General features: G+C 40.9%; 1 protein-coding gene across 1 annotated transcript in view; it reads right to left on the bottom strand.

Moving 5' to 3' along the window:
- Positions 1-26,920, bottom strand: part of col4a5 (collagen, type IV, alpha 5 (Alport syndrome)) — a 66,527-nt gene extending 39,607 nt beyond the window's left edge. The window contains exon 1 of the mRNA XM_086276466.1: positions 26,649-26,920. Within this exon, the coding sequence (XP_086132592.1) occupies positions 26,649-26,735 (87 nt within the window). The 5' untranslated portion in view covers positions 26,736-26,920. The remainder of the gene's footprint in view (positions 1-26,648) is intronic.

The raw sequence follows: 26,920 nt of genomic DNA, 5'->3' as shown, positions 1-26,920 counted from the left end.
TAAAACTAATTAATAAAAAGCTCTGATATTTATTTCTGATATTTATTTATCGCTCATTTGATCCAAAAAGTATCCAGTGACAAGATCAAAATGAATCAGAGAAAAGACAAAGAAAAGAAGTGCTTTAAATAAGTCTGGTGGGTTCATCAGAGTTTGGCACATAAAGTGTTCAATGTTCTTCAGAAAATGTTCAGATTTCAAATTTAACTGAAATGTTAATCCGGAAAAGGAAATTTGCCTTTCTCAGTGTAAAAGCTGTAAAGGTGGCCGAGATCTTCTTCTACATCCACGATCATGATGTTTGATTTCAAGTAACAGGTGTGTCCGAACACCGTCTGCCACTCTGCTGCCAGAAATCTTCACTTTATCACACAGAGGATGCCACTTATAAAGGTGTTTACTTTACAGCAAATGTGGCTAAAAACAAAGGGTGAACTAAGAAGAAACCAGGTGGCTTAAAAAAACGCAGCGTTAAAAGATCCTTCTCCCTTTACATGCTGTTCACTCCCTCTCTCTTTGCCCCCACAGCACTGAGGGGGCGTGTAATCCACTTAGAAAGGTCAGTGAACTGCAGATATTTGCTCTAGTCTTTCTTTCTTTTAACTCTCTTTTAACCCAGCTTAATTTTTCCCCTCACGCCAACCAAGCAACCAGACCTGAGCAGAGCTAAAGCTACTAGTGATCTCCACTGGAGGTCTGTATAGGACCAGAAAACTGCAGCGGTGCAGCTCCGACACTGAGAAGCAGGACTACCAGGAAACAGCACCAGACTGCAGTTAATGTAGCTCTTCCTAAAAGGAGACATAAAGGTCTATGAACAGTATTTACGACACATATTTTAACTGTGTTACGTATTCATAAATTCAGTATAAATGAAACAAATTGTGCTCTACTCTTTTGGAGCACTATGTGTGCTACTTTAATGCTTAAATTTGCCTATTTTCATGTGAATCTGCACATAAATGCACATAAAGTTCCCAAAAAGTAAAAAAGTGAGTTAAAGTAGGTCAAACGTATTTATTCAGCACCTTTCAAGATAAACAACACAACGATTCTAAAAGTACATTCACAGGTGTGTACAAAGTGATGGACACACGATCCAGGTGAGATTGGGTGAGTTGACAAGGAGAAAGAGGAGGAGGAGGAAGGAAGGCATGTACCCGAGGATTAGACTGGCGAGACTGGAATTCCCCCCGACACTCATAAAAGAGTGACGATTAGACACGTATAGACGCTGCCCTGCCATGAGCACACACATATGCGTTAATGTAGCAGACAAACAGACACAAACACTCATAGACAGCACACACAGCTGCACAGACAGAAAGAGAGCAAGTCCTCGTTTTGAACATCGTTAAATGACGGCTGTTTTCTTACACCGATCACGGCACAAAGCGTGTTCGCTCCGGTCCGCTGGAAAGACGTGGGTGTCTAATCTGGTTCAATCGTCGCCATCCGAGCTAAACCAACCATCAAGAGCAACTTACTGTCCGATTATTTTTGATTATCTTGCTTCTTGAAAATTGAACTTTGTAAAAAGTTAGCTTGAATAACGCAACTGCAGCAAAGCGACACAAGATGGTACCTCTTTTCTTTTTAAGAGAGCTGAGCTGAGCTGATTTTTGACTGACATGATAGCCATTAACAATTCATGTTTGCACTTGAGGTGAACTGGACTCGGTGCAGTCGACTCTCGAATGACTGGCATCGCAACTCAGACGCAATCACCATATCAGAGCTGGTATAGGGGGTAAAAAGGGGGTCCGTCAGAAAATCTCATCTCCTGGTTGCTGCAGCTTCTTCCTCCCAGATAAGATCCATGCCATCCATGTATTGATGTGTCACTGAAATGGCAGTAAAGAAAGACCAGCTTATTTATGCCTGTGAAAACAATAAATGACATCCAAGTATCGGTGTCATTTACAGGCTTCTGTCGTTCAGGAGCTAAAGCAGGTCAACTACCAGTCAGAAGGTGTTTTGAGCCCTTGTTCTAACATTCTGCATGTGGAGCGAGATGCTGCACCCTATACAAGTGTGTGAAAGTTAGGTTAAAAGTGCTTGTGTGAATGGATGAATGAGACTCGTGGTAAGAAACCACATGTGCAGGCAGAAGCACAACAAGAGTGAAGTCAATCAATGAAAAATTGGAGCGGCCCTGATAAATGATCCTACAAGATGTCGTCATCTGATCATTTAAGTGTCTCACTCAATGGTTGTTGGAGACGCATGAATACATCATTAGTGTTGCAGAAGCCTTAACATCTTTCCCCTCTTTTCTGTGCACCTTTTGAAGTAGCTGAAGTTGTGCTAGAAACCTCTGCTCATTTGAAAGATTTTGATACATCGCCCACCTTTGATGGTCAGTGGATTATAGAGCGAGAGTAAGACGGTGGATGCTTCCGTGTGTTCATTTCAAATAAGCAGTAAATAAATGACCACAAACATTAAAGGTTTTTGCCACATGTGAGCAAATCTGTGGCTTTATAGTTTCCTGATAGTCCAAATACGGAAAAAATAGCCACATCCTGTTACGGAGACTGGACAGACCATCTAACATGAAACGGTACCGCGATATTGTGAAGGTGCTGTTTCGTGTCTGAGCATACATCTGTCCCAGTCCATGTGTGTGTGTGTGTGTTTACGGTGAATGGCAGTCCAGGCTCCAAACCGCTGATCCCTTTCATCACGGTTGGACTTTGACTACTTCAAGATGCCCTAAATGCGACGACCAAACTAAATATTTTGGATTTGACAAAAAATCCAGACGTGTGTGCTTTGACTCAGTGGCTCTCAGGAGGAGGAAGACCTCCCCGACCGATGAACGCAGCGTGTCAAACTCATTCGCGCACACATTACACGCCATCGTGCCACAGTGCCAGTCCTGGAATTCCATTGATATTCCTGGGAATTCCTCCTTTTTCCACCCCTCAACACAACTTTGGTTCCTTTCTTCTCTTTTCATTTGGCCTAACTAGTGTTGACCCCTGTGACCTCCTGCTGAGAGCTCCTTCAGGGCTGCTGACCACCATCCGTCCAGCCCTACCCACACTGTATGACCCTTTTACTGTGTGTTACATTTAGATACAAATACTTTCTTATTACCTCACCTAAAATCCTGTTTCAAATAAAAACGGGTTTTCCAACTGATCACTCTGCAGCTGAGCAAGTCAGAAATCTGTTTTTTCCTCATTTGAATCCAACAATAAAACTTTAAACATTACAAAGGATATCCAGTACAAGAGGATGTTAAATCTTACCTGCATGTGTGATGTTTCATTACAAACACATTAAAATGTATTAAGCCAATGAACAAATTGTATATATTTAAAGGAACCTTGAGTAGAACCTTTTATTTTCAGAATAGGATCCAACATGAGAACAACAGTGAACTCAGGAGACAAATACACAGCAAATAGTTGTAGTGATGTAGGACATGTAGAGCATTGCTGGGAATAGAAGAGGATGAGGTGCTGAGGGGAGCCCTAAAGGAAGCAGCCGAAAGAACAATATGAAAAAGAAGAGAAAGAAAATCAAACAACAATATCAACATGCTTTCCTTTTCCCATAGACTATGTTTTAATAAATAAATAGAGTTAAAATTTGGACATAAAGTTTATGTCCCAAAAAAATGTGTGACTTAAAAGATATTTTAAATCTTAAAAGATATTTCTAAATAGATTTACTGTTAAAAAAAATAAATTAAATAAAATAAGAAGAAAAGAAAGAATCTTTAGCGCCCTCTGCTGGACAACCTGTGCTAGTCTGTTTCAGTGCTTTTGGCACAGTACATGCTACAAACATTTGGAACTGATAAACCAACATTGGATCAACGTATCAAGCTCTGCTAAGTAACCCTAAACATCTGTTGCGCATCATTTGAGAGACGCATTAATTAAAGTAGTTTCTACAGAACTGAAGCCTGCTGGGATCACACATAGAAACAACCCTTTATCCTTTACATCTGTAAAAACACACGTCACCCTCTGCTCCATGCTTTCATCTAGCAATGGGGTTTTTGTCTTTAACTTGTACTGAACCAAAACAAAAAGACTGTTGTGGTGCTGCAGTGATTAAACAGATGGAGGAGGTGTTTTAGGCATGTTCATCATAGACGTTCCAGCGAGGCGGGTAATACTTAATAATAGTTTTTTGTTTTGCAGCAAACGGACTAAAATTTCCTTATCCTTCACAGTGGGTTTTTCACACAAGGGGAGTTTTTTTTTAATGTATCAATCAGACAGACTCTGCTGAGAAGGACGTGAGCGTATTCTCATAGACGTCCTGAAATCATGTCTGCTTTGGCCTCTGATATCAGGAAAATCTCAGTGCACATAAGCAGAAATGCTGAATGTACAGCAGGTAGTGACAAGAATGAAAAACGACTGAGTCAAAAAGACACTGACAGTCTTTTTTGATACTATTCATGAGTCCAACTGAAATCCAAACTGAGCATAGTTTGAAGTGAGTTGATTGGAGTGAGTATAATGGACACCACTGGTACTAATTTCAAAGAGGAGATGCTATATTGAGGTCATGTATTGTAGTTAAGTGTCAGCAGAGGGCAGTATCTACTGGTGAGCTCAGCGAGCTGTGAAACATGGCGACTGAAAGAAGCGTACAAAGTGTTTGGGAGTACTTTAGGTTTAGACCCACAGCCAAAATGAGCCAGAAACTGTGTGGTGTCTGAGCCTTTAACTAAATATGCTAATGCTTCAAAGTGCATTTGCGTTTAACATAAGTCCTCCAGCAATAATTGGCATATCAAGATTGAAAACCAATGTGAGACCCAGGCAGGCCAAGCCATGTGGAGCCTATAACAATGTTGCCCATTTGGAATGTGGGTACCCCACAGTGGATTGCCAACTGTGGGCCATGTAGTTCTGCCTGTAGTGCATCAAATGTTTTAACATAATACCTGAAGCATCATTACTATTTAATGCAGTATACAAGTGTGGAGTGTGAAATGTTACAAATAACTAACAAAATGTTGTAAATAATGAGAAATCATGAAAGGTACCTAATGCTATCTGTCCATCTTCATGGATTTGTGTGCTCATATAAGCACAGATCATTTAACAGTTGAATTTTAAGCTCTTATTACCGCTACATATTTATCAAAACTGGTGCACATCTACATGGCAAAGGAATATGCACCATTACGAATAAACTGGTAGCTTTTCTCAGTACTTACGCCATCAAATTCTTTCAATTACCTCATGTAAGCAGAAAGATTTGCAGTCTCTCCTCTTGGAGACAACCTGCCATAGTGCAACCAGGCCTGGCTGGGACTGGCCCTTTTATACAACAGGTTCAGACATGTCCGACTCCTCGCTCTACATACATCAACACTTGGCACGTTGTGATGTAGTTAGGGGCAACGAGAAATTAGAGAGGGGCGCGGCGGCTTGCCAGCTGAATACCTGGATATGTGTAGCCCGGGGATAGACTGAGAGCAGGCAGGTAAGAGAGGGTGGAGGAATGGCAGGAGACAGTCTGATGGAAATAAAGTGTTAAGTAAGATTACTGAAAACTGGCAGAGGGAGGGAAGGTTGTGATTTCACTTCACATTTGAATAAAATCAAGCATGGCTGATTATAAACAAACAAAACTGTGTGCTGCGGGCTCCAAGCTGTTAGTCTATAAGTCAAAAATTGCAAATATGTGCGGCCTCAAGGAGCATGTACAACAAAATGGGTCACGTTCCTCCTTGGACGAGTGCAGCTATCACTTGGACCAAAATTTGCAGGAAATGTACAGTGTTGTGCAAAAGTCTCGAGCCATTCCTAGTAAAGGGAAACGAGGAGAAACGCTGAGGATGGAGGAATTACACGACGACTGGACTGGAAAACATTGGCAACAGGTTTTATAGAGTGATGAATCCAATTATTTGGTTTAAATCATCATCAGTATGTCTAAGAAAGATGACGAGAGAGGAACAACTGGGAGTGTCTACAGATATCTGTAAATCATGGTGACTCCAAACACACTGCCAGTGCAGTTAAAGCATACATGGATTGAAAAACCCTGAACGAAACACTACCAGGCATGGATTGGCCTCCCCAGAGCGCAGGCCTCAACATTACTGAAGCAATGTGAGATTATCCAAAGACAGTTAACATCCAAAGAGCTCTGGATGTCATCAAGAGGTCTGGAGAACTAGAAAAGAAATTACAAGAAAGCTGCTAAAGAGAGTTCAGAGCACTGAAGAGTAAATGTGACCTACCCAAAACCTTTACCTAACAAATATCTGGTTCCTTTTCCGCTATTAAGGAATCTAACAGAAACACTCATCCAAATGAATCACAAGAAGCTATAATTTACCTCAAAGCTAAGCCAAATTTTACACGAAAGCATGAAAGTGTTCCTCCACACTCACATAAATGGAGTCAGTTTACCACTGCTAAACTGTTCCTGTGTGCCACAGCGAGAGCTTCATATTTAACCTGTAACTCCTGCTGCAGACAAAACAAGATCATACCGTCTGTTCTAATATCTGCGAGAATGTGAAACAGAGGGAAGGGACACAAACAGCTGTGCTCTGTTCACGATACTGTAAAACTTTTTTTTCCTTTTGGATTTCAGATGATAAGAGTTTATGATGCAAAGATTAGGGATTAGCAGCTGAGCCTTTTGCACTCATTCACCTGCTTCATGCTTCTGCTCTTTAAGGCCTGTTTTTGTGCACATCTAGGTTTATTTGGTTTACCATATTTTCTGAACGGCCCATTTTTGGCATTTTAAAGGATTTTATTGGTCTTACAGGCATGCCCCGCTGTGCACTGTGAGGCAGTTGTAACACTTTTTGTTGTAGTATCACTCAAACTGATTATGTGCCACTGCAGTACGATTTCCCCACATAAACACTACAAATAATAACAGAAAATGCTCCTTTAATGAGCTAAATTTGACCCTGTGCTCTAATTCAGACACGCTGCCTGCGATTTAGTGGCGTTTGTGTGCGAGTTACGTTTAAACTGTGAGCGCTGAGAGTGGTGCTTAGCAGCGGTTTGGTTCAGATCCCCTAACCTGGCTGAACATGCTCTCGCTTGCTTTTCAGACTTGAGTGATATGATTTTAAGCAAATGTGCAGGCAGGTCACAGCAGGTTCCTATCCTGCCCGTGTTTCTCCTAAATACACCCCAACCCCCTTTAAATGGCTTGTAATGAGAGCAGACAGTGAAAAGGCATAAGTGTCACAGCTGTACAGCTACCTGTTGGCATTAAGCCACATTAAAAAGGAGAAAAAGGAAAAAAAATTGTTTAAAAGGAAAAAGCTGAAAATTTAAATAGTTAAAAGTTGAAATGTGAATAGTTGGTTTTGGTATTATATGATTCATTTATTACATTTTATGTGGAGTGAATAAATAAAAGTATATTTACGGTGGCCCCTAGAGACAAAGCACGTACAAACTTCAAAACACGTAAAAACTCCAAAACATTTAAAAACTCAGACTCGCGTAAAAACTCAGAAGCACGTAAAAGAGCCGGCTCTTTTTAGTGAGCCGAGCCGAAAGAGCCGGTTCTCTAAAAAGAGCCGGAAATCCCATCACTAGTCTGTGCTGTGATAAACATCTGATATCTCAGTTGTTTTGACCTGAGGGGGTCTGTTTGTCCAGATGAGACAAAGAATGCTGCGCATTCAATGTTGATATGCTGTTACGGTCGCTGACCTCTAGTGGCTCTCCCTCTGTAGAAGAGTTGTTTTTCTCCTTTTCTTGTGTTGCAGGTCTGCCTCATGAGCCGCAGCTGAGGTGTGTTCCAGCTCGTCAGCCACGGCATATAGTCTGCCATCCTAAACTGCCACACCCCCTGCCATTTTCCCCATGTTTGCCAGAGCTGTGAGCTGTAGAGTTTTGGGCAGCGGGCCTTAGTGTGTATGTGTGTGAGAACTTACCCTCTGTGAACTTTGGTTTTTCTTTCTTTTATTGTAAGCAAAGGTGTACCCTTATTGTGTTAATTAGTTTGTCATTGTGGAAGCAGGTAGGGGTTCTCTGCCATTTTTGTTTCAACTGTTTTCTCCTGGTTTGGTTAGACAGGGAGCTCAGCCATTGTATTTTGTTTTGGTTAGTGAGTACTTGGTTTTGATTTCTAGCTAAAGTGGGGTGTTTTGTTTATTGTTTTGGCCTTGGAGACCCTGAAGAAAAGAGCTTCCCTGTGCTTGTTTTACTGTAGTAGTTTTAGGCAATAAATCTTGTATACTGACATCTATTTCTCCAGTAGTTCATGTGTTCCCTTTCACTTTGTGTTACCCCTCGCTCCAGTCGACACTTCGTTCTTAAGTGGGGCGTAACATATGCACAAAGACAAATTCCTGCAGACAGAAAACAAAAATGCTCCCTTCAAATTTCATTCTGTGTTGCAATATATTGGCAATAAAGGTGGAAAAACATCCGTCTCACCACCTTTCACACAATAACACACGTCTGTTACTGTGGACTGTCTGAAACAAGAGCTAAACATTGCCTAACAGACCAGCCGGAGGAAAAGTCCTCCTACATCAACAGAATAAAAATCCAGATTTAACCTGAAGGGAGGAGGAAAAATAAGTGAGAGAGCGAAATCTTAAATTACAGCCTTCTGTTATTACTACTCTACTACATACCGACTGCTAAACAAAATTAGAGGAGTCAAAGCTAAAAAACAGTTGAACACCTGGAGATTTGTTGGGCTTCACGCCACTTTCATCGTTATACCAGACGAGGAAGTCCTAAGCGCTCGAGTTAAAGGCAGCTTCTTTAAGAAGTTTCACCTCTCGTGTGAAAGGCTTCTGATGGGAAGCCCCAGACATTTAAACTCTAGTGAGGTTATCACCTCAGACATCGCCCTAGGAGTTGCACCCATCTTTTAGTACTGAAGAAGCCTTTTGGATGAGCGGTGAAACATCTTCAGGAGCCTAAAAAAGAAGTCTAGTTAAGACGACCAAGATCTGGAACTGAAAATGCACACAGATACTGCTAGCCTTGAACCTCCCCTAATTTCTTTATCATTTGCTTCTGAGGAGCCAGACTTCCTTGTAGTGGTCTCAAGCAACGGTTCTCCAGGTTGTCTAAAGGTTTTTCACTCGTTTTCACTTGTGCCTGACATTTTCAGTTTGTTAAGCCACTGAACACTCAACTATAAATCATTCAAAGACATAAAAGGGACCAACCTTAAGAGATAATTCAGTGTTGTGTTTACACATACCAGACAAGTTAGCAAAGAACCAAATTTAAATGTTATCTTTAGGCCCTTTGTTATTAGCAGACTGTCACAAAAAAACATTTGAGATGACATAAAAATAGCATTTTTTGCACCAATTCCACCGATTCCCAAAAACTATTAGCTGAAAACTTGGCATACTGACCCAGTATGAACCTTCCCTCAGGTCATCTGGATCCGGTTTTTTATCAGTTCCCAGAGTCAGAACCAGACACGGAGAAGCTGCATTCAGCTTTTATGCTCCTTATATCTGGAACAAACTCCCAGAAAGCCTCAGATCAGCTGAAACACTCAGTTTATTTAAATCCAGGTTGAAGACTCACCTATTCTCAGCTGCATTTGAATAAAGCACCAAATCCACACTTTTAAGCTTAAATTTCAAAACTTATATTTTAACTACTGATTTTATCTACTGTTCTGATTTTATCTACTGTTTTTTTGTTGTTGTTGTATTTTTTAATCAATTTTAAATCATGCTTTTTATTGTTTTTGTTTTTTAATGTCTCTGTAAAGCACTTTGAATCACCTTGTTGAATTGTGCTATATAAATAAACTAGCCTTGGCTTGCCATATCTCAGCATGGTGTGCACTGTGTCCTTAAAACAGTGAGAGAAATTTGAGGAAGAGGGGTATACGCATAAATTAATGAATGCATTACTAAGCAGTGGATCCTGTGATTTTATGCCCTGCCTCTCTGCTATATCACTCAGCGATGTGAAAAATGCTCAGACACAGCAACATGTTGAACATTATCCTGCGACTGCTTACTAAAGGCTTAGCTGCATACCAGCCGGCACACTGAACTGAGATTAACTAAGACAGGCTGTCCTGAGCCTGCTGCCCTAAACTGAATGATTACAACCAAACATTAACCTGAACTAGTCCCAACACGAAGACTATAACAAAGTCTCAACCTTCAAGCAGCTCTTTACAAGGTGTTTCCCCAAACTGTACTAAACTTCTTACAAGTCCAAACACACGCACACTAAAACACAGCAGCCTACATCTCAGTGTAAAGTACAAACAGTACGTGTTTATCAGGATTTTATATGACTCTAGTGTAATACGGGTTAAAAAACACAGATATATTAAAAGAGTGAGATCTTTTGCGTCCAGACTGGATACAAATAATCTGAACTGTGGCGATGCTGTCAGCTAACTCCCCACCACACCAAAGTTTAGCTAAGAAGTAGTATAGTAGGCTTTGAACTCAAAGGTCTCAATAAAGAGTGAGAAAAACAAATCATGGCTGACTTCAGTTTTTCATTTCTGGACTCTGCTAGAGCAGCTCTGAATGAGTCACAGTTAGAAATAATCCTGTTTTATTTCTATACTGGGCCTCTGTTCAGCCCTGCCAATCACTCTCAGGTTGAAACAGGCCATTTTAGCACCTCAGTCTTTCAGACAACTTTCTTCTGATTTGTTGCCCCTCATAAACAGGTTTAAGCAGCAGGTGGGTGGGTTTCTGTACTCATAGGCAGAGATTTGTGTCTGCAATGACCGCACTGGGGACATCCCCATTCAATGACATCATAAAGAGCCAAAGGCAGAAAAAACTCTTTTAGCTCAACTAGGATCACTTTCACAAAGACCAGGTGTCGACAACCCTCAACATCAAAAGAACCATTTTAGCTCCTCCTACTGTAATTTAATTGAGAGAGGTTAAATTAAAACATACAGTATATTCATTAATAGGTTTATGCTCTTTATTTTATGTAATACAGTGGTCCCTCTTTTATCGCGGTAGTTATGTTCTAAAAAATAATCCGCAATAGGTGAAATCCGCAAAGTAGCTAAAATGTTTTTTTTTTTAATTATTATAGATTTTTTTATGTCTGTAAAACCCCTCACTACACACTTTATACACTTTTCTCAGACAGGTATGAACATTTCCTCACTTTTCTCTCTTGTTTAAACACTAAAAGTTCAAACCTTCGTAGAAAAATATACAGAATAAAACCAAAGGTGCCCGCGGTTGCCTTTGAACTTCAGAGTCACACTGTTAGCGGGTCAATTTGACAAGCTTAACACTTTCTGTACTGTACGGGAGACACGGCACGAGATTGATTGACAATGGTCTACAGCCAATTAGAACGCAGAACACAATGTGTTGTATAAAAAATAAAAAGCTTGCAAAATTGCACAAAAAAAAATCTGCGAAACAGGTGAAAGGTGAACCGCTGTATTTAAGTATACCTTACAAACTGTTATGTATATTTAACATGTGAGTCATTATCATTTTCAAATTTCTCTTGATGTTCATACGAGTGCAATGTTACGTTCTCCATCTGCATTGTGTCACATTGAATAGGAAAGCATCACCAGCCTATATTTTTCTGTTATAAATGACCACCTCTGCAGTTCTGCTTTGGTGTCTTTCAGCTAAGTGTTTTAAATTTAAAACTTCCAGCTGTAGTATTTTGACTTTCTTTCTTCTCATCATCCAAATTTCCAGCAGTGAAGTCTAGTATACTCATTTCACAAGATAATTCGATGTAATGTTTATAGCTTTCTCCGCTGTTGCCGAGTGGCATAAAATCCAAGCAGAGCATGTATGCATGCAACCACCTCCTAAAAGAAATTAAAGCTGTAATAACATCACACTACCTCTCACACTGCTCATGAGAGACAAGAGACGTAATTCTCACAGCCACACAAGGTCCTCGTCAGGACTTTCTAAACAAACCGCAATCATTTCATGCGGGGGCTGAAACAGACGAGTGGGTCTCTTAGATTTTGTCCTTTGCCCTAAAACGGCTCCGTCTGGACGGGTTTATAAAAGATAATAAAGTAACTGTATACTCTGAAATATGTAAAGAAACAGACACACAAAGGCTGCTAGCTCCCCTTTTTTCTCTATGTGGTCGTCAGGGAAGCCCTGTTTCTTCCACAGCAGCATGATGAAAGAAACAGGTGCTCATATTTGGGGAGTGTGGGAGAGAGAGAGAGAGAGAGAGCACTGGAAATAGTGAGGGAGAGAAAAGTAGAAGAAGAGAGAACCAGACACATCCCACGCTACTATTTTTCTATGCAGGCACAGACTCACTGAGCTGTGTGCTCTGTTATACTACAGCACTGTGAATACCTGTGTCTTATCACTCCTTGGCTTTGCTCGCTCTCATGCAGTCCTGTTGTTGTTGTGGCAACTCATGTGAGATAAAAAACAAAACGAGTTGATGGTAAAGTGATGAGTCTCTTTGTTAATCAGCATAACAATATTCTTCTTCTATAGTGAAAATGGCTGTGGACGGCTGCAACGCTTCTTTGTGTTATTGTGGCTCTACAAGCAGGATGTGTGCATCAGGTTAGATTAGGAAAAGGCTGTGAAGAGTTCAGTGCTGCTGTGAATCAAAATCAGTGTCCTGTGTATTGGACTATAATGATCACAGTGTGATCGGTAGTGAGAGTACGGAGAGGTGAAGGTGTGATCTGGAGTGAAGAGGAGTGAAAGTGAGGAGAGGTGAGACAGGACGTGTGAATGAGAAGCAGTCGGGCGTAACAGTGAAGCTGCGAGGAGCAGAGGCATATACAAGGGTTCACCCAGAGGTGGGCAATATGAGTAACAGCTAATATCACAATATGATTTTGCTATATCACAATACAATATATATATCACAATATATTTAAATAACATCTAAAACAAATGTTGTTTTAACCATTCAGTGCTTAAAATTGCCCTTTTTTATTTTGCTAACTGCTCACGTCTGCAGCAATAGTTTTACAGCATGTTTTGCAAATTACCGTGTTTTGTTCGACATCCTCCTTGTGAAATCCTTGCTCAGCGCTGTATGCCAGGTAGAACGTTTTTCCGGCTGGGAGGGGGGATTAATGATGCATTCGCAGAGTGTGGGAGAAAAAACCCTCACAGTGAATTACATGCAGACAGCTTAATATTGTCATGGCAAACTTATACTCAATGAAAGCCTAAATAAAGCCATTTTAACCATCGTATGTGGAAAAACCCATGATACAGCGAGTATATTCGATATATCACCCACCCCTAGGTTCAACCATCCAAAGCAACAGTGCAAAAGAGAGGCGAAGAAGAGGGGCAAGCAGGGTAAGGAAGAGTGTAAGGGAAGGTTTAAAAATGTCATGTATGGCTGGAGACGGGGGCGCTGACAAAAAGACTTGAAGCTGAGCTGAAGGCATTAGGATTTTCAAGGGGAGTGACCAGAATGGACAGGATTAGAAATGAGTACATCAGAGGGAAAGCTCAGGTTGATCGTTTTGGAGACAACGTTAGAGAGGCGAGGCTGCAGACCTTACAATTTAAAATGCCTTTTATCTGAAATTGAATTGATTTCAGGAGTGGTTTCAGATGTGCCTAAGGGTCACCCACATTAATCTTCCAATGACCTTCAGCTGTTGCCAGACTGTAGGCTATGCTGATATACTTGTCAGTCTAGTTACAGCCTCTCCTCCTTCCCATTCCACTTTCTGGCCGACCTGGCCCTCCGCCCTCCGAACTGCACTAGCTTTAAAAGACTTCTTTGTCATGACTTGGACACCACCCTGATCCACCAACTTTTCTGGGTCTCCTGACTCCCCTTTTTGCTCAGCCTGGTAATGATTACCCACTCAGCTCCTCAAGCACTGTTAGGATTAAAGACTTTAAGATACTCCCTAATATCTTTCTTGGTCAATAAAACTGCTTTAGTCATGTCCTGGTTTCTTCTCTGCATCTATGTTTAGCCTGTTCTGGACATTCGGTCCCTTCTCTTTGGTGATTTTATGGGTACTGAGCCGCTCACCCACCTCTTTGGGTCCTGCGAGCTAAACAAACTAATATCTGGGTGCTAACTGTCACTGCATCATTGTTAGTGTCCATACATACAAGCATAAATAGATAAAACTGAGGAACATGTAATAGTTAGGGTTGGTGAAGACTTTAATTTCATTAATTGAGTGCAAAGTTTTACAGCAAAGTTCATCATCAGTGTTGAATGACAACAAAGAAACATGAAAAAGAGAAAGCTGACATGCCAGCAGAGCTGAAAACAAGCTGAGCGCAGTTTAGAGAGGGAAGTTTTTACCTCAGTCTCAAACTTTAAAAGCCCAGTTGACAAAGTAACAATGACAACAAAAGAAACAAGACGTTATAACAGGACGAGATGGCAGTAAAGAGGTGCTTAGTAATATGAGGCCAGTCTGCTCAAGTGAAATGTTTGTTGTGTGCTCAGCTCAGAGCTGAAAGAGTGAAAGGGAAGGGAAAGGTAGAAATCTGATCAAACGAAGCCACTGATCACAGACAGATTAAACTTCACAAGCTTCTATTCTTCTCACAAACAAAATATGCAAAACAAATGAGTGGAGAAACGTGATGTTTTTAACCATACATCTCTCTTCTTTTTTGCCCAGTAACTTCTCTTTATTGGTGCTTTTTAGTTTATTGTTGTTTTGCTTTCCATATGAAACACTTTAACAGATTTTTCTCATGCGTCTTAAAATCGAACTTATTTTTCCCCACTAAGCAGCAGTTCGAGCTTCCTCTGGGCGGCAAAATTCCCTTTTATTCGGAGAAAAGGAGCAACACAGGACAAAGATGATGTCCTTTCAGAAAAGGAGGTCAGCAAAACAAGAAGAAAAGATAAGTAGGGGTCTGAGGGGGACAGCATGTAGGTGGATTTGTCAGGTAGCCCGCTGAATCACAGCCACACACTCCATTCAGACACAGGGGGGAAAAAATCCCACAAGATTCCCACATAAAGTTTCATCGCAAGTTCTGTTACATATATCTGAAATTTCCATCAGCGCAAAACATAACTGGCTGCCAGAAAAACTAAAAAATCAGTAAAACACAAATCCCAGGTCTGAATCATCACCAAAAGGTCATCACATGATCGAAACCTTAATCTCTCCACCAAACCTTCAATCCTCTTAAAAGCACAACCTCCTTCCATTTAAAGAGAGATCTCCTTCCCACTTTAATGTTTTCAGTGATGTTGCTAGGATACTGAGAAGTGCGAACAGATCAAAGAACAGGTATGACTAGACTAGAAGTACAAGATGAAATGGATAAGACACTGAAGCCCTTATGATGGCAGCTTACATCTATAGCAGTAACGTGCATCTCCACGTAGGTACACTCAACTTTAACCTGACTGAAATCTTACAGTAGTGAGAACTGGGAATGCAATGACACCAGAAATTTCGTAGTCTGTACCAATACCAGACCTCAATACCAAAACAAAACAACCTGAGCCCTCATAAGGAAAAGAGGAGGAGAATGGATGGATGCTTTAAAACAATGATGTGGTGGCAGATCGTTTATTTAAAATGTTAATTTTATACTTAGTACCCTATCATGACTGGCAGTATTTCATTGGAAAATAAGGATTTATTTACTTTACACTAACAAATGCAAACTGCAATCATCTGTATTTTTTGTTCAATATAATTTTCGCAAATTTCAGAATCACAATGTATTCTGATCATGAAATATCGCGATATAATTTTGAGGCTATATCGCCCACCCCTGCTATATAGGTAACATTGCTGGTTTTATCCATATGAAATAGTTATAGCATTCATTCAGATCTCAGTATTAGCTTGTTGTTGGCTGCATTAGGTTACGTCTACATGCACACGGGTATTTTGGTCAATTTAGCTTTTTCTATGCGTTTTTGGACATTCGTCCACACGTAAACGACATTTTGGTTCACTGAAAATGGAGCGTTACAGACACTCTTGCCAGGGTGGAGATTTTGAAGTAGTGATGTGACATTCTGTATCGAGGCTTCGAAGCGTGTGTCGAGTAATGGAGGGGGCGTTTCCGCGATGCGCGTATCGAGGCTTGCTTCATTTATGGGAGGAGTTGAAAATGATGACGTCCGAAGCCTCGCTGCCCGGCTGTACCACGTGACTGGTTCATGAAGTGGTTCGGACTTTGCCGCGAAATATGACAGCGATATAAACCCCTCAGACTTCATTCAAAAATGTGGGTGTTTGATGGAGAGTTGCGGTTAGTGAGAGTTTGGAGACAGTTTGGAGGTTTATGAGAGTGAGGAGAGAAAGTCAGGAGAGAATGGAGCCAGCTAAGAAGAGGAGGATGTCCTCCCCTGTGTGGGAACATTTTGATTTTATTCCTCCCAACAAGGTATGTAAATTTCTAAAGAAGATGTATTTTCACAATACTGATGGTGCAATACAATTTATGTTAAGCGGCTTTACTTTTGTACAAGGTGAAGTGTTTGCTATGTGCCAGGGAGCTGGGATATGACAACAACACCTCATCCATGCTTAGGCACTACAGAGCTTTGCATGAGAATAAGGGGGACACCGATTGTGGAGCAAGACCAGGTGAGCCATCAAATGCAATGATAATATAGCATGCAGTAATGTTACTAAATGATATAACAATATTATACAACTGTTATAAGTTACGTGTGTGATATTTATATTTGTGCTTTGTTTTTATTGTCTTTACTCAGGAGAACAATCTCAAATAGATGAAGACCTGGTTAGCATGGTGATTGAGGACTCCCAGCCATTTAGCATTGTGCAGGACAAAGGAGTTAAAAGATTTGTTAAATCATTAAATCCTAGCTATGTTCTCCCCACTAAAAGGTTATAAAAGCAGTGAGAATTTAGTTTTTACAGAATAAAATGTGAACAGGCAGGACTGAGGCTCAAAGCGTCAGTGTGTAGCTGTCCATACCTCAACGTTACAAAAGCACAACTGCTGTCCACACCCCAACCACACCTCACCTCACAGTAAATGATCATTTCCATTTTAAGCATTTCCAAATGATCATTTTCCATACTGCCACTATAAATATACACAGTATACTGCCATCACTACAATATACATGTTTTACACACTCCTTTTGTTGTTGACATTTACAGGCTGTGTAAGAGCCAAAGTCAATGTTTATGTTTTTCCTTTTCTCTCTACTTTTCTGCAGGACTATAACAGCTTTATGTCAGATATGATCTCTGAAGGTTATGCAGAAAAGGTACCAGAAGACAACTTAGAACGGACGGATGGCAGGAAATGGTATTTGCCGCACCATGGTGTTCTGCATCCGCAAAACAAAACCCTTAGAGTGGTGTTTGACTGTGGAGCCAAGTATCAAGGAGTGTCGCTAAATAGCAAGCTCTTACAAGGTCCAGACTTGACCAGCACGTTAATTGGAGTTCTGACAAGATTTCGTAAAGAACCTGTTGTCATTGCTGCAGACATTAAGGCCATGTTTCACCAGGTTAAAATACCAGAGGAGGATCGAGATATGTTAAGATTCCTTTGGTGGCCCAACGGAGATTACACTCAAGCCATGGTTGAATATAGGATGACAGTACATGTGTTTGGAGCAACTTCATCTCCCAGTTGTGCAAATTTTGCACTAAGGAAATGTGCTGAAGATCATAAACAACAGTTTAGCCTTCAAGCCGTGAATGCAATGTTGAACAACTTTTACGTCGACGATTGTCTCGTCTCAGCAGCCACAGAAGAGGATGCGATCGATCTCTATCATGAACTCTGTGCCATATGCTTGAAAGGAGGCTTTCCACTGAACAAATGGATAAGTAACAGTCGTAATGTGTTGGCTGTAATACCTGAAAGTAACAGAGCAAACAAAATAAAGGATCTAGACTTGATCAGTGATGAACTTCCGGTGGAAAGAGTTTTGGGCGTTCAATGGTGTGTGGAATCTGACGTTTTCAAGTTCAGAATCACTCTGAGAGATCGACCTTTGACAAGACGTGGCATCCTTTCTGTAGTCAGCTCTGTTTATGACCCTTTAGGAATGTTGGCACCAGTAATCTTAACTGCTAAAAAGATTCTGCAAAATCTGTGTCGAAAAAAGATTGGATGGGATGATGCATTACCTGATGCAGTTATACAGGAATGGACTATTTGGATGCAAGAGCTCTACAAGCTGGAGGAGTTCAAGGTTGATCGTTGTTTTAAAACCAACAGTTTTGGAACTGTAAAAACAGCTCAGTTGCATCATTTCGCAGATGCATCTGAGGACAGCTATGGAACATTGACTTATTTGTTACTAAAGAACGAACGAGACCAGGCACACTGTGCATTCATTATGGGAAAAGCACGTGTTGCTCCTTTAAAACCAGTTACAATCCCTCGAATGGAGTTAACTGCTGCCACCTTAGCAAGCAGAATGGATGTAATGTGGAAAAAGGAGCTGCAGATGGAACTGAAGGACTCAGTATTTTGGACTGACAGCACCTCTGTACTAAAATACATCAACAATAAAACAACAAGGTTCCGCACTTTTGTCGCCAACAGAGTTTCTGAGATTGTCAAAGTTTCAAATCCTCAACAATGGAGATATGTGGACACGGATAACAATCCAGCAGATTTGACTTCTCGAGGTTTAAAGGTACAATCCTTTTTGAAAAATAAACAAACTTGGCTCTCTGGACCTCCATTTCTTCTACTACCGCAAGAGGAGTGGCCTCAGAATCCTGATGAAGTCAAACAAATCTCATCAAGCGATGCAGAAATTAAAACAACAGTGAATGCTGTTCAGACATCACAAGAAATGGATCCGGTTTCTCACTTCATTCAGTACTTTTCATCCTGGACTCGGCTGAAGCGTGCAGTAGCATGGATTCTGAGAGTTAAAAAACTGCTTCTGCATTACAGTAGACGAAAGCTACAGATTAAACATGATCCTGAAGCTATTTTGAATGGCCGTCTTATTACAAAGGCTTCTACAGATCCAAATGACCTTGAAGCACTTACTTCAAACCACCTGTTGCTTCTTAAGACTGCACCATCTCTACCACCAGGATGTTTTCAAAAAGATGACATATATGCTCGTCGCAGATGGAAACAAGTACAATATATGTCAGATTTATTCTGGAAAAGGTGGATTAAAGAATATCTTCCACAACTGCAACAAAGACAGAAATGGTGCAACCCAAAACGAAACTTCATGCCAGGAGACATTGTGATCATTGTTGATGATTCGGCACCACGGAATTCCTGGATAACTGGAAAAATAGAAGAGACAATCCAGGACAAAAGGGGATTTGTTCGTCATCTTCGGATCAAGACAAAGACTGGATTCCTAAACAGACCTATAAATAAAGTCTGTCTTTTGCAGGAAACAGAGAATATTTAACATATTGGACTGACTGGATAACTTTAAGTGACCTACTCCTTTTATTTATGGGTTATTAACTTCACAGATGGTGAACCACAAGTAGTAGTACTGATGCATGTTGCACTAAAGGGCGATTGACATGTTTTATGAACAAGAAAATGACGTAAGACTTGATTATTTCGTAATTATTATTTAAAAGATAATAATTAGGGGCCGGTATTGTAAGAGCCAAAGTCAATGTTTATGTTTTTCCTTTTTGTTTTGGTGGCACAGGTGTATAGCTTTACCTGCGTCTCAGGTGATGGTATGTGGGTGTGGTCACAGTCTATTTACCTGATGTCGGTGTACGCAGCAGGTGTGTTGGGTGAGTGGTTTGTGGGCAAACTTTTCTGTTGACCGTCATTTTTTGGCACACCAGTTAATCCATGCGCTAGTTGTAAATTGATTGAAAGCGCAAATGTTTGTTTTTGTTTTGTTCTTAAAATAAATGCGCAAAGTACAAGTACGACTCATTATGGATTATTGGAGGCGCGTCACAGGGACACAACCAACTCAGCCGGCCGCGGCTTTATCTACGGATGAAAGTCGCAACAGGCTGTGTGCAAAAGGCCACATTCTTCAAATTCATGCCAACTAATATTTTTACGTCCAGTAGGTGTCCTACTAGAGCAAATGAAGCTTCAAGAAGCTTTGCGCTGGGATGAACCAATTGGATGAAAAGCTTCAGTGTTTCATGAAGCTTCATCTGCCCATCACTATTTTGAAGCACTCAGCTGTTTGTGAGCTTTTGATTGGCCAACATTTCTTCACGGTTAAGGTTATATCACCACCTGTTGCTTTGGCATGGTATTGACATTGCTTCAGATCGGTTATTTCGCATTTTCATGTGGATTAATTTTTTTTTTAAAGAGATGAAAAAAATTCCTATTTTGAAAAGTACTTGTGTACATTAGGCTGCAGCCTTCATGATTACTTGCTGATTTCAGGGTTAGGGTTAGATTCTACTACTACTAACCCTGCTGTTGCAAAAATGACAAAAAGCATTTAAATATCACTTTTATTTCAATATCATGTGTCCTTCTACTATTGTTGCTCATGCTAGAGCTGCTACTACTGCTACACCTACTGTAATGTAAGTTCAGGTACAACTTCTCCTTCTAAAACTACAACTACTACTGTTCTGGTTGATCTTTTACTGCCAATATAATCAAACCCGCTACTACTGCCACTACAGCCCCTACGAGCCATCAGTTGATGGTGCACTTCAAGTAGACACTGATATCATCCACCTGTAACTCCCTGATCAGCCATCCTTTGGGGTAAAGTCCTTATTTGTAACTTTATCAGCTCTACTATCACCTATCTCTAGTGTGGTTGCTCAGTGAAGTGAGATTTTCTGCTTATAGCTATTTGAAGCCAACAAGAAAACCATCCTCACGTCCTTCCAGTGGCTTCCTGTTCATTTCTGTATGACCTTCAAAAGCCTTTAAAATATCCAAGTCTATCCAAAGTCTGATCCCTGCACACATAACTTCTCACCTCTTAAAGCACCACCAGAAAAAGCTGGTATGATTATTTGGCATTATTAAATTCTGTCTACTAGAGTCATTTACCTTTTACCAGTTTCCCTGGTTTTGCTCCTAGTATACACTAGGGACGGCTTTTAAGACGTATCATACGTACTTTTTTTATTCTCTGGATTAAATTTTTTTCAAAATGTCAAGTAAATGAATACACCTGGTAACACAACATACATCACTGTGGTCTCTACTTCTACTGCTTCTACTACACCAATGTGAGTACACCAAAGATGTCCATGTAAATCTGATGTCCACACTAGCCTGACATTTAAAGACCCATGAAGAGGAGGCAACAGGGAAATGACTGGATGCTGTTTCAGTCTGAATTAGCAGAAAATGAAACTCATGGAAAATCGTGATGCAGACACCCACGTCTGCGACCTGTTTGGGTCTTATTAGTCACAACATATTGCTCTTATCACGTAACAATTTATTTACCAGATGGAAATAAAAACGCAAGCCTTGACTAGCAAATTGTTGAGGAGGTGTTTGAATTCCACAACAAGGATAATGAAACTGAAAATTGTGGGTTTAGCTGAAGCTTTGCAATTGATGCAAGTGCTATTACTACTGCCGATATATTAGAACAGTGTTTCCCAACCATTATGTGCCGCGAGAAAGGATCAGGTGTGCTGTGGAAGATTATTTAGTTCCACCTGATTGGTACTCTTAAGCGATCGGCATGAGTCGCGGGCAGAACAATTGCATTCTCTTCCACTAGAGGGCAGTACAACTACCTGCTCTAATTAAATAGGTTGCAAACTGCCAGTAAAACAGAAGAAGATGAAGAAGAAACGCTATAATAGTCATGCTGTGAGAGGACACAGCGCGTGATAGCAATAGAAAAAAATGTTTTAAAGAAAAAGTAGTAAATCTAGCCCTAGCATCAGTAGTGTTCAGAAGAAAGCAAAAAAGGTATACTGGGGACAAACTGAGCCAATTCCGGTCTACCAGGTGAACAAAATGCTTTTTGTGTCATTTTTGTTTGGTGGTGTGCCATGTAATTTTTCTAACGTGCAATATGTGCCGTGGCTCCAAAAGATTGGGAAACACTGTATTAGAGTACTACTATTACTATACTATACTACTGGTATCCAGTAGTATAGGGCTACAGCTAAATCTGTCATTGTTGCATCTTTGGCTATTTTCACTTTGGTTTCTACATCAGGTCTGCTTCTTCATGCAAAGAGAATAAATGACAAAGCAGCAAAGGACGGGGGAAGAGAAATGTCTGTACTCAATCCGGGTAATTAGCTTTTTAGCTTTTGGTTTTGCTCCCATTGACCACCTGTTAATCCTAACGGCATCCGAAGGTCATTGACACCACTGTGTAAGTTCTGCCACAAATACACAGAGACTGAAGGATGAGCAGGTTAGCAACAAATTAGAATAATGGAGGTTTGTCAAAGTATGTTTAGGTGACATTACGGTGCCTCGAATAGATTCATAAGAGTAAGAGAAATGTTAATGTTAGATAGAAGTATTGAACACGTAGCATTATATAAGTACCACACCATTTACACTATCTTGATACTAGAATTTCATATCGAATACCATTTTTAATACCACGGGAGTGGAGGGGTAAGGTTGGGGTGGGGTATGACAACAATTTTAGGTAGTGCCAAACAAACAAAACAACGATAAGTATGTGAGGTAGTTCTGTGAGCAAACAGGGTTGATGAAGTTGGCGGCTGCCATTTTTGCCTGGTTGCTGGTAGAATTTTCTTAGCTTCAGAGTTGGAGTTTGACACAAATAATTGTGTTATACTTTTAAATTAGTCTATTATAATGTTACAGAAAGTTTTATTATTAGGCATGACCACTAGCTGCTACCTTAATGATAACTAAACAGAAACTATCTGATAAAGGAGGGGGGGGACAATTCATTTACCCGAGGGGCCACATGAGAAACTGGGGCTGTTGTGGAGGGCCACAACAATAAGCTGAACTCAGTTCTGCTCAGTATTAATTTTATCTCTTTATGAGATTATTGGTGTTGCAATCCAAAACAATCCCAGCTTCTCATGTGCCCCTTGAGTAAATACCCACCCCTTTGATAAATCTACTTCCAACTGGGGTTGCAGCTGTGGATGGATCGAGATTTTTGATTGGCCAAAGATATTATACAAGATGCACATTATGACACAACACCACAACCCCAAACATACAGCCAAAGTCATTAAGAACTATTGTCAGCATAAAGAAGAACAAGAAGTACTGGAAGTGACGTTATGGCCCCCACAGAGCCCTGATCTCAGCATCATGGAGTGTGTCTGGGATTACATGAAGAGACAGAAGGATATGAGGAAGCTTATGTCCACAGAAGATCTGTGGTTAGTTCTCCAAGATGTTTGGAGCAACCAGGCGAGAGCCTTTAAAAACTGTGTTCAAGTGTTCCTGGAAGAATTTATGCTGCCTTAAAGGCAAAGGGTGGTCACACCAAATATTGATTTGATTTAGATTTCTCTTTTTGTTCATTCACTGCATTTTGGTGATTGATGAAAATAAATTATTAACACTTCCACTTTTGAAAGCATTCTTTGTTTACAGCATTTTTCTCACCTGCCTAAAACTTTTGGACAGTACTGTGTGCACGCCCACAAGCTTTACAATACTCCAGCATTGTTGAAACCTGACTTCCTGAAATTCTCCAAACTGTTGAGGGTTGTGAACATCAACTGCTTGAGTTGCTAATGAGGGGGAAGGGCTTTCTGACTGCATCACTGCTGTGTGAAGCTGTTTATTGACTAGAGGAGGCAAAGACGGAACTGTTGATGCTGTTGAGTATTAATTCAAATGCTAATTGAATAATAAAATGAATCTTTTGACAAACCTGCAGGGTACACGTATAGTTGATTCTAATATTCAAATATATATCCATCCATGGAAGTCTTTGGAGAGTTGCTCCCTCCACTGCTGCTTGCTTATGGAGCCTTAAGCTAGATAAAAATGGAATTTGCATTCAAGGACACACACAAAGGTGGAGCAGTGGGAGGCAGATACAGAAGGTGAAAGGAGAAGGAGAAGGTAAACAGGTGAAACGTTTCCACTAATGTGGTGCTGACACACTCAAGAACTGAAGAGTGCTGGTGCCAGAAGCCTAGTACCAAAAAAGGGTTTAATGAAAGTCAGAGCCAGGGGAATTTTGGCAAGAAATTGACCAGGTTCTGTCCATGTTTGATTTTTTTCTGAACGTTACCATTTCTGCTAGTGAGAAGGAGTTCCAAGAGCGAATTTGTTTTGTTGAACTTGCATGATGCACAGGCTGATTTATGGTGGTTATAAATGTGATTATTATTAGACAGAGGATTGATTGAATGATCAGTACATCTTGCATCTGGAAAATTCCTGCCAAGACTGATTATTGTCATCGTCATCATCATGGCGCTACATGAGGGAACGAGACCGAGTCCAGTGGATGGGGGGAGACCGATTAAAGAAGAGTTGACAAAAGACAGAAGATCCTAGGAAACAAATCGGGGGACAAAAATGAGACCAAACACCAAAGAAGAAGAAGACATCGTGGAAGCTGCAGCTCTGATGTGTTAGCTGATACTCCTCTGCCGATCTCCAAATCTCTGCAATGTCAGGATGTTTTGACTATAACTCTCACCACAAACACACACATACATGCAGACAGATCCGCCCCTGCACAGACTCCACCTGAGATGTGGGTCACGTGTAGGGCGAGCGGGTGTATATAGGTGTGCGCCTCCCTTGCTACGCAAAAAGCATGCATCAAATTAAGTGTGTGTTTGTGGTTTGCACTGCATGACGGGTTCAAAGGAAAACCTCCAGGTATACATTACCGCTGAACCCCCTCACCTGGCTGAATGGAGATTGATATCTGTGAGGATTAATACACAGAGAGAGAGAGAGAGAGCAATAAAAATGACTTATGACGCTCTCTCCTTCAAACTTAATGAGAAACTCTCCGCACATACACCAGTCTGTTTGTTTTAAACCTGAAAACAATGTCAGCTTAAGTTACAGGAACATAGCTGCTTTGTCTTTGATTTTAGGGGGGTTTTTATCCCGCAAGTTTGGAAATTTAGACAAAGACATGCCACAAAATATCATTTCTTTCAATCTCTTGTGCTAGCAGTGACATCAGGACAGACTGTCTCCACTAGGGGGACTCAATGAGCGCTTTAATGGAGAAAGGGGAACTTTGATTCCCTAAAGAGTCTTCTTTCACACTAAATTAAAGGAATGCTCCAAAACACACAGCTAATTTACTATTATCTATTGAGACATTAATGACCATTTGTGAAAGTTCAGTGACTTTTTTGTGTATCATTACGCTTAAATGTCAAAAAACCGTTAATATAGCAAGTAACTATCTTAATTAAAGTTATACGTTTTTTAGTTCATTTTCTCTTTTTTCCACCCTTTTAACAGTTTACTTCAAGGTTCTTGATAAACTTTCATGGCCTTGGTGAAATATTGCAGTAAACTTAATCTCTGTCATACCGAGACAACTTCCAAGCAAAGCAGGGAAGAGGTCAAACCATAGTTTTGACATATTACAGCTGAAGGAGAGGAAAGAGCTTCTATCTGTTGATTTATTCTTCATCTCTAATCACTTTATAAACTCTGAGCAGACAACTCTCAACTCTCAAATGCTGATTTTTTAGTCTTAGACCTGATCCTGTGCTGTTTTTGTTATTTCACAGGATGCTCATACTCTGTTCAGTGTTCCAGTTGCCATCAAAACACTGAATCTAATCCATAAAATCTTCAAACACACAAATGTCTCCTGCATAATTTGAAAAACATGAAAAACCCCACTCATACCACGAATAGCTGTGTTAGAGGACTTACAGAACGGCAAACAGCGGGCAGACCTGATTGGATACGCCTGGTGTGTGGTGGGCGTGCAGCCACGACTCATTAATAATTAATGACGAGGGAATATTCATGGAATATATTAGATGAGGAGCCTGAGTGAGAGACACTTGCACTGATTTGGTGATGCATCGGCATCCCGACATGTTAGAGATCTACAGCTGAGGATGAGGAGGCACTAGTTTAAACAGATGTGGAGGGCGAAGAGAGGAAAAGTGCGAGCGCGCTCATACACTTCCCCACCTGTGTTGCTGTTTCTGAATCATCTCTCAAATGCAAAGACTAATCAGCTGCACTAAATATGGGTTTCATTTCTCTACACTTCAGTGTGAGTCTGAAAGCAGCTGCTGTCAACTTAAAGCACACCTGCACACACCTGGAGAGAAAAACGCACAGTTCCCTCTTTCAGGACACCAAAACAAAATTACGCACAAAAGACTGAACAGCAGCCCCGCTGTTCGAGGTTCAATCCGAACACAAGCGGGCTCTTAAGGGAAGCATCGGCGCGCCGCTTTCCCTCCACACGCCGAGTTTAGAATCCGTCCGAGTTCTTGACGCGAGAGTAGGAACAAAATACAGACACAGGGCGGAAAAAAAAATAACCGCAGGTACGCGAAACGCGAAGATGCGCACGAAGGGGGCAGGACAGAAACTTCGTCCGATCTCCCACCAAGAAAATCTGCAGGTCCTGCGAAGGTGATCCTAGCAGTCAAAAAGCCATGAAAGCTGAGCGCGGAGGTGTATCATTGGTGTAATTACATGGTTTTTATTTGCAAGTAAAACGGAAACGGCAACCGGGATCATTATTATTAGAGCAGAAGCACTTGTTATAAAGCAGACTCTCTATTTTAGAAACTTTACTCGCTCGCTGAGGGAGCCGGTGGGTCTCTGCAGGTTCTCCTGCAGCGGGGGAAAAATCAGTGCAAGGAACTGGAAGCGTACTTACCGCAGAGTCGGATCGCTGCACCCCGGCGAACAGGACTAGTAGCAGAGTCGCACCGAGCTGTCGCAGGCACTTTGAGTCTTTACTCATCTTTTGGGGAGAATAAAACAAAGATCCGCCTGCGTTAGCACTGTACTTTGGGGCTCTTTATACGCGTGTCATAGCCCTGCTCCCCCCACGCACACTGTGGAAAAGAAATAAAGAAACTCGTTCTTCTTCTCGGCGTGTCGGCGGTTGTTGCGCTTGCAGAGACTCCCAGTGGTCCTGGCTCTGGC

Source organism: Aulonocara sp. 'chitande type north' Nkhata Bay, linkage group LG3 (assembly GCF_057382095.1).
Source record: "Aulonocara sp. 'chitande type north' Nkhata Bay isolate Kocher_YH1m ecotype deep benthic linkage group LG3, A_spYH_male_GT1.1, whole genome shotgun sequence".
NCBI lineage: Eukaryota > Metazoa > Chordata > Actinopteri > Cichliformes > Cichlidae > Aulonocara > Aulonocara sp. 'chitande type north' Nkhata Bay.
This window is presented reverse-complemented; position numbering and strand designations above follow the sequence as displayed.